The 13,867-nt window shown below is 35.2% G+C and overlaps 1 protein-coding gene across 3 annotated transcripts in view; it reads right to left on the reverse strand.

The window, feature by feature from the left end:
* Positions 1 to 13,867, reverse strand: part of CDADC1 (cytidine and dCMP deaminase domain containing 1) — a 37,882-nt gene that overhangs the window by 1,726 nt on the left and 22,289 nt on the right. For all 3 annotated transcript variants that reach the window (XM_033104099.1, XM_033104102.1, XM_033104100.1), the window contains 4 exons: positions 11,144 to 11,193; positions 8,066 to 8,235; positions 6,216 to 6,405; positions 2,657 to 2,717 (listed from right to left, as the gene is read on the reverse strand). In XM_033104099.1, coding sequence (XP_032959990.1) covers positions 2,657 to 2,717; positions 6,216 to 6,405; positions 8,066 to 8,235; positions 11,144 to 11,193 — 471 coding nt within the window. The remainder of the gene's footprint in view (positions 1 to 2,656; positions 2,718 to 6,215; positions 6,406 to 8,065; positions 8,236 to 11,143; positions 11,194 to 13,867) is intronic.

Raw genomic sequence — 13,867 nt, forward strand, 5'->3', positions numbered from 1 at the left:
TTTTTATAATTGCTTGTTTCTTGTTCTTTTTTTAAATAGCATCTTTTACTTCCTAATCATTTTATATCCTCTATTTCATAACTCAAAAACATGAAGTCCTTGGGAGTCTAAATATGCTGATTGTTGTTTCTGCTTATGCTTACTCATGATGGCATTATTTCCTTCTCTGTTTGGTGATTTTTCAGTTATGAGCTCATATTTTATTATATCCTATGGGCCTAAGTTGGGACCACTTTCCTTCTGAGAGAATCTGCATTTGCTTCTGCCAGAAGGTGCTAAGGGAGCGTTCTGGCTTCCCTGGAGGACCCCACGCCTACTGTGGCAATCTTGGGCTTAGTTCTCCCACTTTGCAGCAGATCCCAGACTTATTCTCAAGGTCCCATCCCACAGGGACATTTGTCCCCAAGGTAACCTGGCTTTTGTGTTTGCGGACTGTTGCTATTTAAATTCTAGCAAACTGTTGCTCTTATCTCTATTTGTTTTCCCCTTAGGGGAATAGAAATACCTGGCTATTTTACTTATTTTCTTCGAAGTCCTATGATTCCTTAAAACGAATACTCGAATACTCCTTATGGGTTATTTGAGTTCCAGTTACACTGAGTGGGAGGCCACTTGAAAGTAGTCAGTCACACTGCCTGCCTCCTTCCCTTCTCTTTTTGTTCCTGGGGCTGGTACCGAAGGGCTATGAAACAGGAAGTCCCCGCAGAGCTGGGCAGCCTCTCCCTTCACCACCCTCCTCCAGGTCTAGACTTGGTTGGGGGTGGGTAGGAGACGGAAGGAAAGACAAATACCACAAAGTCAAGCCCCAATCGAGTAATAAGGCTGATGTTTTAATTTTCATCTGTTCGATTCCTGTGTCTGTTTCTCAGCTGAATCCAAAATTAGAAAGGAATCACATACCATATGGTTCCATTTACATGAAATGGCCAGAATATATGAACTCATAAAAACAAAGCAGATTAGTGGTTGTCTGGGGCTAGGGGTAGTAGAAATGCAAATAACTACAAATGGGTAAGAGGTTTCTTTCTGAGATGATGAAAATATTTTGAAATTAGGTTGTGGTGATGGTGCACAACTCTGCAAATATACTAACAGGCACTGAATTCTACACTTTAAAGGGTCAAATTTATGATATGTGAATTTTATCTATTATAACATTGAGAAAGACAGGGATATGATTTACTGATATAAAACACTTGTTCAAAAATGCATACAAAGCATAAACTTACATGCAGGGAACTGTCACAAAGCAAACATACGTTTAACCATCACCCAGGTCAATAACTAAAATACGGCCAGCAAAGCAGATGCCTTTGTCTTGTTTCCTCCTGATCACGGACCCCTCGGACCCCTTCAGTCAGTCTCAGGACTTCTAAGCACAGCCTGCCTTCCTTTTCCTTAGTGATCTAGGAACAATACATCCTGGAAACAAGCCCTTTGTTGTCTATAAGTGGTAAATATCTTTTCCTATTCCATGTCCTTTGTACTCTTTTAATGGTATCTTTTGATAAACATGTTCTTAATTGTAACATAGATAAATTAAGTCATCTTTTTTATGATTAGTGCCTTTTCAGTCCTTTCCTAACAACAGGAATTATTAATTGATCCCTTCAAACACTGCTATTGAATACACATTATTTAATCAGATCCGTACATATTTTTTTCTTTCATTGTTTTTCTTGACAAATTTTTAAAAAGAAAGATGGAGCCTACTAGATATGTATTTTTTTCCAGATTACAAATTAAAAAATTACTACTTGAATAAATCTACTTCAGAACAACAAAAATCAAGATATTCACATAGGAATTATTTTCATAAAGACCTTTAGACTACTACAGAAGATGGCAGATTAGAGAAAATATATATATATATATACACTAAAAAAAAAAAACCTTTATATTTACTGACTTTGCAGGGTAATCAAATCATTGTTATTATCAAGAAAACTTTACTTATTACACTAAATTTCCATTTACCTAGAATCTAAACAATGAGAAAGATCACGTAGCTAATATTTAATAATAATATTGTAAAAATAACATAGCTAATATTTAAAACTAATGTTCAAAATTATGTGCCTAAGGAATTGCAAGATCTCCCAAAGATTATATTACATTTAAAATGCTGGTGTTGATATACAAATAATAAAGCTTTGAAGACTAGTAATTCATTTATGGTAGCTGTCTTGATTCTTAATTAGATTATGTAAATAACCAGAACATTTCCCGTCTCTGACCAATCTGAGCAAATGTGGCTTTACTCTAATAAGAATGTATATATCCTCATAATTTGGTCCTAGTTCCATCTGTATTAATTATATGCATTTTTCCTTTCAAACTACCCAAGAAGCTTTTGTTTTGGTATGGAAGAGCATTGTTATTTACCGTTTCATATAAATTTAATTTATAAATTCAATTTGTACATGATTATTTATATTAAACTGCAGATACTGCAGAACTATTAGCAGCACTTTCCATCACACCTAGCAGATAGTAAATATACAAATATTTGTAAGCAAATTGAATGGCAAAAATCTAACCTGCAAAAGAGTATGCTCCATCTACCACCACAACAATTTCCAACACCTGATCGTTAAAATTCACAACGTATCCTTCCTTCTCAATTAACCTCAATAAAGGACTTGTAAATACTTACTCTCTCTGCTTTCAGGCTCATTTTGTTCAATAACGCAAGTTCCTAATGGATTCCACTGCCACTGCAAAAGGGCACAAACATGTTACTTACATGTTTAAGAAAGATTTAATAAACAGGATTTCAGCACCCTGCTTTCGAATATCAAAACAACTTTAAAAATGTAAGAAAAAAAGAGTTATTAGCATGTCTGTACCTACCAAGACTTAACACCCTTGAATGACCTCTTAATGATATGACTTCTGGGATCAGAATTAATATTCTTATAGAAGAAACGAACTTTAAAGATCTTTTACCTCCATTTTACAGGTAAGGAAGTGGAAGACCAGAGAAGTGCAGTGACCTGCCCAAGGTTATACACTAACTAAAGACAGCAATAGAATTAGAACCTAGGTCTCCTGTGCCCAATACTATAGAATTTCCACTACCTCATACTCTATCTCCAGGTCCCACGGATCTTATAATAGCTAGAGAAGGCCTAGAAATTAAAGAATGAAAATATGATCAAGATTATCTTGCCTTTTAATATAGTTATATCATGTAATATATACTATTATATATATATCATATCTCTGATGATAGTTTTCCGTCTTAACCATTCAGAAATAGGGAAGTTTACAGAGAAGACTGGAGCACCAGATAAGAAAAACTGAGTGTAATCAGTATCTCACAGCACAGCCCTTCCTTCCTTCCCTGTCACCAGAATCACTAATGACTTAACCAAAAAGGCCCCACTAGAGCACTAGCTCCAGAAAGACAATGAAGTGTTTAGTACCTGGGAGCCTCTTCCACAGCATCAGTCAGTTTACCAAATAAACTAGCTAGTATCATGGGCCGTGAAGGGGGGATGAGATACAAGATAAACATTTTACCAGGTGCACACAAAAAAATTCTTGGAAAGGGAAGCCATCTAGAACTGTTTGGTCACCTATAGAAATGGGATGGCTAGGGAAAAAGAGGACTTACAAGAGGTAGTAAGTTATATATGAAAAAAATTTTAAAGGCATGTTTTAAAACATGTCAAGCCACTAAAATCCATTAATTTGGATGAAGTAAAAACCAGTAATCCTGGATTTACATTTAAGGATAATCATAAAAAGACGATTTCTAACTGTAAAAACTTAGAAGAAATCGAGGTGTCCAACAACAGGGGAATGGTTACATAAATGTCAATAGATAGGAATGTTGCACAACTATTAAAAATTATTTTTGAAGAATTTTCAATGACATAGAAAATATAACATGTAAACAGTAGAATCTATGAGTTGTGGGATAATACTAGTTCTTTTTTATTTTCCTAGTCCTCCACAATGAACATATATTACTTTTATAATTAAAAGAAATAACTAATGCGGCTGAATAGAGAAAAGCCCACAAGTGTTTAAACAAAAAAATGTAAACAAAATTTTAAACAAAAAAAAAGAGTTTCTGAGTATATGGACATGGATATACACTGGTAAAATATATTCTTGAAAATACTGTTGCCCAGTCCTAGCCATAACCCCACAGAACCACTTATCTTAAGGCATATGGTAACACCTCAAAGAGAAAAGCAAACAGTTTTCACACAAAATTAATTTCAATGTGCTTTAGTCTTAAAAACAGTATCAAATTTATTGATACTCTTATATTACTTTTGACAGTCTAAAAGTAAGTATAATTATCATTAAAATTCAAATTTAGAACAAATACTAGTTCATGTTAGTTACTGGTATTTACAAAACTAGGTGTTTAGCTCACCAGGTAGTTTAAATCATTTATATAATATTGAGAGCCAGCCCAAAGGAGGGAAAGGAGGAGAGGTGCAGAGGTAACCTTCACTGGAAGGAGTACAGAGAAAAACCACTGGTACCTGAGTGGGGATTCCTGGGTGAGGGGATTTCTCGGTGGGTCTTGGCCCAACAGGGGTTTCTGTATCCCATCTCTGCCCAAGTGGTTTTCACCCCCTTTGTCTTCCTGGATCCTTCCACTTCTCTTGCCCTATCTTACATTCTTCTGATCTCTTCATTCTCTTTAAAATTGAAAAGCTACTAAAATCCACCAGAAAGCAGGATATTTCAGAATTCACTTAACCCATCACTCACAGTCCTAAAGAGCTAGGTCATTTAATCTTTATGAAGAGAATTTGAAAAACCTATTTCTTTCCACTCTTCAGGAGGAATGAAGAGATAGAAAAAAACACAGAACTGGAGATTTCTCCTTGACTAGTTGGATGTAAGCTTTTGTGTAGTTTTATAAAAGAGGCATCTTTCCAATCTCTCCCTTCTTCAGTGCCTCCTTTTCTTTTTAAAGTTGTGAAAAAACTTGAAATAAAAACAAAAGTATAAGACAAAAATAAAAAGGGTAAAAATTTATGGTACTTCATAGACGGAAACTAGATAGTATGTTATGTTTTAAATTTTTTAAATATATATACTGGGGAATATCAAAAAATGAATATACATTTTAAGAAAGGAAAAAACTGTATTAAAATTGTAACACTTAATATATACCAATAGCAAAAGATGAATACAAGTCATGTGTATACATTTTTTTGGCACTCCTGGTATATAGTTTAATAGATATCTTTTAGGTGCTTTACGTGTTCCAGGCACCCTGGACTCAAACGGGAATGTAAAGTTGAACTTTATAAACAGTTCTATTATATGCCTTTTGTACCCACTGCAATTTCTAGTATATAAATGTTATATTAAATGCCAGAATTATCATTAAAAAGCAACACAGAATCTGGATAAAATCCTTTTGCTGTATAAAATATTATTGGGACATAATGGTGAACTCTGATTGGAATCTGTGGATGAAACGGCAGGAATGTGTCACTGATAATTTCCTGAGCTTTGTGGTTGTATTTTATGGTTATGTGGGAGAATATAGTATTTGAAGAAATATACAATAAAGTATTTGAGAGTGATTTGGTATCACACCAACAACTTACTCTCTAATGTTTCTGGAAAAACAAGTTCTTTGTAGTGTTTTTGTAACTTTTCTATATATTTGCAATTGTTTCTAAAAATAAAACGGTTTTAAAAACCGAAATAGTAAAAAAGAATAAAGAGTTAAAGTTCTAAATTTTCCATGAACTACTGCAGTACTTTTTTTTAATATATTAAGTATGAAATCCTTTCTAATCTTTTCTGATTTTTCTCATGAAAAATGTATTGCGCGCGCGCATGTGTGTGTGTGTCCCTCTCTGTCTTTTGGGAAATCTTAAACAATTTTCACCTCTATTAATCACTCCAAAACAAACAAAAAAAAGGATGAGAGAAGAGGCGAGTCAGGGATTTTCTTTCGTTCGCCACTAGATGGCACCAAAGGGCCCACTAATTCAAGATCAGTAAGGTGAATGAATATACAACTTTCTCTATAGAGATGTAAATTTATAAGGCAGAGATCCTAAACTGAACATTTGTAATTAGGCAAGTTCTTGCACATAAAAATAAACTCAATGATAATAGTTTGTTGAAACTCTTTAAAAGAATGGGAATTACTAATTTAAAATATGCAGCAGGGTACCAAGCAATATAATGGCAAGTACACTTGAAAAAAGTGTCTATCTACTTACTGTAAATTTGCTAACACCCTCCAGTTCCCCAAATCGCATGTAAGAGATGTCTGCCTTCTTTTTTCCAACATCTACATCCCCTGCATAGATTTGTTTTATGCCTGCACCTTTAATTAAAGGTACACACTCATCACATGGACACTTGGTCACAAAAATCATACTTCTTTCTTCTGGTTTTATTTCTTGACACCTACAAAAAAATTATGAAATATTAAGAAGGTTGCTGAAAAGGTAAGCTATATTTTAGAGAAATCTTTAAAATTGAGCTGCTTTAAGAACAGATTTACAACATTATAAACAATTATAAACTAACCTTATTCTTGCTGAATTAGTCAATGCTCAAAATACATAAACTCATAACTGTTAAAATACAACCTAAACATAATGATAACTAAAATTCATTCATTTATTCTAAGCAATTTGGCAACATTTCAGTATTAGATTACAAAGTAAATGAAAAAAGAGACAAGACACAGAGAGAGAGATACAATGTTTTCTAAGTAAGAACTTTATAATGCTGGAATTAGGGGCTAGAACACCCCCCTTAAAAGTTTATGATGTATGATTAGACATTAACTCCTCATGGTAGCCAAAAGATCTACTCCTTTATCTAGTACCTAATGGATATTTAATAAATGCTTACTAAATTGATGAGTTAATATTAAAGTTCTCGTTTGAGTTATAGTTCCCTTATCCCCCTCAACACAGGATAATTTTATTTAACAAATGTTTGGATTGAACAGATCCATATCTCCATACAAAATGAAGCAATTAAATCTATAATGAAGAGCACAAGGAAAAGAAGAGAGTTGTTTACTGGAGGTAGTTTAGGAGTAAGGGGTGCACTCATCTGAGGTTATAGGGGTTGTATTTCCGGTTCTGCTTCACCTGGACTAGGACAGCAGAATTTTATGCACCTAGTCTGTTCAAACAATGTATCTGTAAATTAAGCAATCAGTAGTGTGGTGTGTCAATACCATTCCACTTCCCTATTACCTACCAAAAAAAGTCTAAGCTCACAGATCTCCCTATCCAGTCTCCACCAAATCCCAGGTACTCCACAGTCCACCTAACTGGAACATTCATATTCCTACACACACAAGCATTTTTCCTACTTCTAGACCGCTGCTGGGCCTGAGGCAAGAATGACTTCCCTGCAAGGAAGCATCTCCAATGACCACAATCCTACCAAACCTTCAGAGCTCAGCTCCAAGGCCAGTTTCTCCATAAAGCTTTTCCCTCCCACTGCCATCCAGAGCCGCCCCTGAATTTCCAGAGCACGTGTGTTGGCCTTTCCCACACAGCCGATCACATCAGGCTGAATGCAGTGCTATATCCCCTACTGTCTTATTAAGCACCGAAGGACAGGAACCATGTTTTATTCAGTTTTGAATACCCTACCATCACCCCCCTAATGGTTAATGCTGAGAAACGTTTGTGGAAATGATCTAAATGAACATTAAAAGGAGGCAATGTCAGTTATGATCCCTAACAAAAACTATGCTCATTTTGGTTCGTAATAAGATCTATATACTCATAAATACAAAATATGTGCTCTAGATTTAGAAAACAAAGAGGTTACATCCCAGAAGTATACAAGACCCTAAGGACACAATTTTATCCTAGAGAAGGAAAAGCAGGGAAAAGACAGTCAAGTTGAAGGCCCTCAGCATCTCTGACAATAGCCTCAGGTCAGGCAGGAAAGACCAAGTAAAACTGAAGTTATGCTTCTAAAACAGAGTATTTCTTGGAATATTTTTAAAAAGGAAATAAATTACAGCTAGAAGAAAATTAATTTCAACTAACCCTTGCTTCATTTTAAAAAAAACACAGGCAAAGGAATTTCATACCTAAACGTCAAGGCGTTCTGCTCCGCATGGACAATGTATCTGAATTTCCTGATTTCTCTGTCTTTCTGCTTGTCGTCCATGTTTGGGAAGTCAGCATATTCAGATCCAACAGGAAAAGCATTATAACCACATCCGATGAAGTACATCGCGCCTGTTCCATCACAATTTCGCTACGAAAGGGAGCAAACCAGCAGAGCTTAGTTTTCGACATTCTGAAAAGGCAGCTTGCAATGTGTTTTTATGCCTGTACTTTGTATAAAGAATTTAATTTTCTATGACAAACTGTGCCATAGAAAAAATACAATAGTAGATCCTCCTATTGCAGTGTGGTCTTGTCAACGCGAAATTTCAAGAAGGCTGATCATCTCTCTATAATCTCCAGGCAGTCCTTGGTTTTAGCAGTTAATTAAATACTAGCTTGTAAAGTTCACAAATGGTTTCACTTGATTCAGACATCTCTCTCAGAACAGGTTATATAATGCTGGAGAACAGAAACCATACTTTATTCTTTCAGAATGTTTCATACAGAACAGGTACTCAATAAATGATTATCAATTTATGTGCTCTGTACTGTGTAAGGCAGAAATTTAAAAAATATTTTGAACAGACGATTTCTATTATCGGGCTAAAAAATGTGCCATTGTGATACAGTTGGAAAAAAAAAGAATACAATTTCTTTGAATTTTCAATATTGTTTGAGCCTCTATTGTATGTGTATACTCGTATATTATCATAGAATTTCTTACCTCAGTGGCTTTTCTTTAGTTCTCCTGGTCGATGGCATATTAGGTATTAATATGAATGCTTTATCAATTATTCAAGTGAATATTTTATAAATCTTAGGTGTTTATAATAGTTTGGAATATGCTATAATAAACTTCACTAAATTTCAATATCTTATAAATTACTCATGTGATATTATCAACAGACTCATTACTGTAGCAGCTTGATAAAAATCATTGTTATGGTGAGCCAACAAAAGCTTACAAATAAAATATTATCTCATTAATAATAAATTATTCTTCAGTACTTACTAAATGTCAAACATCAGGCTGAGTTTTATATGTATTATTTCATTTAACCAACCCTCACGACCTGGAGAATAGTACTAGTGTTATTCCCCTTTCGCAGATAAGGAAACAGGCCGAGAGAGAGTAAATAACTTGTCCCAGGGTCACAAAGCTAGTAAGTAACACAGCCAGAATTCAAGCCCCGGTTGCTTGACTCCAAACCCACTTGACCATGCTGCGTACACTCTAGATAATTTAACTGGAAACTTAAATTCCCCACAAAGTAGTTGAGAACAACCAGATGTTAAGTCAAAGGCTGCAGAGTATTCACATGAACACAAGTGAGAATTCCCACCACAGGCCAGGCACTGGGAACACAGCTGTCACTAGGTAGAGAATTCCCGCCCTTGTGAACCTGACAATCTAGAGATGATAAGAAACTGGACACTCATTTTAACGGTGATGAGTGTCACAAATGAGCTGTACAGAGGAATCTAATCTAGTAGGTGTTAACAGTTGAGGCAGAGATAAATAGAGTCAAGAGATATTTTGAAGGTGGAACCCACAGTAGCGTGTTTCCCCGAAAATAAGACCTAGCCGGACAATCAGCTCTAATGTGTCTTTTGGACCAAAAATTAATATAAGACCCGGTCTTATTTTATGATAATATAAGAACGGGTCTTATATAATACAATTTAATATAATATAACATTATAATATAATATAATACAATACCGGGTATAATATAATACCGGGTATAATATAATACCAGGTCTTATATTAATTTTTGCTCCAAAAGGCGCATTAGAGCTGATTGTCCAGCTAAGTCTTATTTTTGGGGAAACACGGTACTTGGTGACCGAGTGCATGTGTGGGATGGTGACCCCTACCCCTGATGAAGGTTAGCAGGGAAGATACTGGAGATATTGGCTAGGCTAAACAGGAATGGCTTATGAATCATCCAGGTAAATAATCAAATTACTTGCTGTAAAGTCCATTGAAGCAAAATTTAGGCTCCCATACATAGTTTCTAAGTATCTCTAAATCCCATGCCCTCCTAACCCATCCCCATAATTCCAAGCCCTCTCATCTTTCTTTTATTAATCTCCTTATTTCCTGTCTACCTCTACCTCATTATTTTTATAATGCAAGTCTGATCAAATCATTTCTCACTTCAAAGATTCTTGGACTGCACTATCCAATACAGTAGCCACAGCCATGTATGGTTAGCCCAAATTGAGAGGTGTGGTAAGCACTCAGGATTTTGAAGACAGCATTTCCTCCAAATGCAGAATATTTTATTGATAATATTTTATATTGATTATATGTTGAAATCTTGTTTCTGGACTTATTGGATTAAAATATATTCTTAAAATCTACCTGTTTCCTTTTTTTAATATGGCTCCTATAAAATTTTAAATTATACATGTGACTTGCCTTTTATTTCTACTGGTTATCCTTCAGGTGCTGCGTTATCCTTCAGCGTCCAGTCCAGTTTTTTTGCCACACTATTATACATAAAACTCTGGACTCTAACATTCCAAATCATTTGCATTTTCCCACATTCTCTCTTACACCTCCTACCTCTGTATGTTCTTCTCATCCCACAAACTTGCTCTGCCTGGTGAATTCCTATTCATTCTTCAAGACTGATAACATCTTACTTCCTCCAAGAATATTTCATTCATTTCTTCAAGCAGATAAAGGTTCCTCCTCTATGCTTTCACAGTATCGTGTTATAAATACACTTATGTGCCAGTCTCGTTTTCACTTCTCTGCATGACTAGACTGCAAAAGGCCATGAAGGGCAGAAAATGTGGTTTTTAACTTCCCACTGCTCACTGTGGCACAGTGCCTGCCCTGTAGAAGGTGTTTTATAAATGTTTGCTAAATGAATGAATCCATCTAGAAAACTGTTGAGAGAATGAGGAAATGTTTATAGAACATACTAAATGCACCAATACAAAATATTAATTCCAATGGGCCAATACAGTGTAATGTACTTAAGGCTGAACTATGTTTACACAAAATCAAGATTAAATGTTTAAAAAATTATTTTAATACTTACAGATTTTCCTTCTGCCCAAATGACGGCTCCAACTCCTGTTTTATGATCCTCTGAAAGACAAATGGCATTTACCTCAGTAAGAACCAATGACTTGCTAGGATCAGAAATGTATTTTTCCAAAAGCAATAAAGAACACATTTATTGAAACATACTTCACAAATGTAACAGAAATCCTTGACATCTCACTAATTATAGAAAACCACTAAAATAAATACTTTTAAGCATCGAATGTGGGAACTAGGTACTAAATAACTACACAGTGTCACTGCCAACATACTCACACGTGCTCTACATGCGGAGATCATTAAAACGGCAGTGCCAAGCGTCAGGTCGTGTCAAAGCTTAACCCAAACTGAGTGTAACTATTGATTCTCTACCAACAAGTCAGTTCCTAAGTGATTGTTTCTAACAGAGGATAAAATGTATTAAAAAGAAGTGTCTGAACTAATGGATTTAATGTAATAACCATTCATAACAATAAAAGCTGTCTTCTCCTAGCATTTTTATACTCTCATCATGGAAAATACATTTTATGCAAACGTTCTTGCTAAGAAAAATGTTCAAACTTATGATATAAACATAAACAAATCTTTTTGGGATTTCGCATATATTGCTGGGAAGGGTTGGAAAGGGATTTTGATTTAAACAAAATGTTGTCCCTCCCCTGACCTTTATAATTTGCCTTTAGGGGGTAAAAAGCCAAGTTCGTGACATGATGCTCATTTCTAAATCAAGTGGCAGAAGTTATAAACATAAGGTAATAATTTTCTTACAGAACCAAAATCTCTACAAGTAATGCTGTACTTCTTAAAACCATTCATCTGAAACAGAAAATTAAAAAAAAAATGTACATATGAAGAATTGAATTTTTCTTCAACTGATGCAAAGGTGAGTTTCAAATTTCTAAGACAATTATACATTAATTATGAAAACCATAGTACTTATCAAAATCTTAATAAGGGGCTAATGTAGTTAAGTAGATACATTTACAGAGAAAGTAACCACGATTTGGGAACTTACTCTAGGGTTTTTCACGTTAATGAGGATTAAATGAAACTGTGGCTTCACCTCATAATTTCCTAAAAATCAATCCTTTCAATGATAACATACTTAAACACTTACTTTTCCAGTAAAAGTACAAAAAAAGTCATTCCACCTATGCATTAAAAACTAGGATGCCTCACAAATAAGTTAACTTTTTCTTTAAGTTATGATACTATAATGAAATTCCCAGCCTCAGTTCAAGCAAGCTCAGGTTTTCACAATTATATCACAAAGCATTTGCATAATTTATTTTAAGCACTTTTTACCCATTATCTCCTTTTTACATTAAAGGTAAATTAAGTAAAATCTCCTTTTCCAGATAAGAAAACAGGCAAAGAAATTCCGCGATACACTGTAGCCCTCTGGACCCAACCTACTTGCCTTTCCCCTCTGACATTAAGAATTTCCTAACAAAGTGCTCCCTTTAGTGACCGCCTGAGGATACAGTGGTGAGGGCTTCCCACACTCATGAAACGTACAAACAGGAACAAGGAAACACACGAGGGCCTATGTGCTGTGCTGTGCTCTGAAGGAAATGAACATCATGCTGAGGAATGGGGTGTACAGAGTGGAGACTGTCATGAAGGGGTTTGGGTGTAAACAAAACATTGTTCCTTCCAAGACTTTCAGAATAAAACAGGAGGGGAAAAGAATACAGGTATGGCTTTATGCTCATTTCTAAGGCAAGCGGCAGAAGTTATAAACATGATGTTTTATTTGCCTACAAAACCAAAACCTTTACTGGGAGTAAAACTGTACTTAATATACACATAAATCTGAAACAAAAAAAATTGAAAAACTGAAATAGAAATCCTTCATATTAAGGGCCTACTTTTCCTACCATCTACACTAAGTTGTTTTTTTTAATTAAAGTCTATTGGGGTGACAATGGTTAGTAAAATTACATAGGTTTCAAGCGTACAATTCTATAATACACATGTATATATCACATTGTGTGTTCACCACCCAGAGTCAGTTCTCCTTCCATCACCACACTAAGTATTTTTCATGTTGTGTTTTTTTTTTAGCCTCGGGAGCCACTTTTTGTTTCATTCTGGAGACAGACTAAAATTTGTCAGGAAGGAAAAACATGTGATTTTCCACCAGCAAGCAGCTTTACTGCCTAGCCAAGGTTAGTCACACCAACAGAATATCCTTTATTATGTGTCTTTTATAATCAGAATAAAATTGCATCCATGTTAAATAGAGTATACTTCCCCAAGCCTCAAGGTTGGCTGACAGATGAGGTAATTTCTCAAAAATCTATTCATGTCTGTAATTTTTACAGAAATTGTTCAGGTCATTCACAGGGTTATCTCTGTACAGGAAAGCTTATAATCACTGAGCCAAATTCCTGAGACTGATCACTGACAATCAGAGAACCCTTTATCCTATGGTTCTGGAACACAGGCGTGGTTATTTCAGTTCTCAATTCTGTGCTCATGTCAGGGTATGTCCGCTGGCTGCTTGTTAAAAATGCAGGCTTTCTGTCTCCCATGGAAATGCCTGAAGCAACTTCTACAGGAAGGCGGGCTGACTCAGGGATCTGCATTTCTCATGAGTGTCTCCTCTGTACTAAAAGTTAAGAACCACCAAGTTATAATTTGAAACAGTAACTTTCTTGACTCATCATCAATTTGTGGTTCCGGAGTAAGGCATAATCCTCAGCTTTGGAAAATG

Source organism: Rhinolophus ferrumequinum, chromosome 4 (genome assembly GCF_004115265.2).
Source record: "Rhinolophus ferrumequinum isolate MPI-CBG mRhiFer1 chromosome 4, mRhiFer1_v1.p, whole genome shotgun sequence".
Taxonomy (NCBI): Eukaryota; Metazoa; Chordata; class Mammalia; order Chiroptera; family Rhinolophidae; genus Rhinolophus; species Rhinolophus ferrumequinum.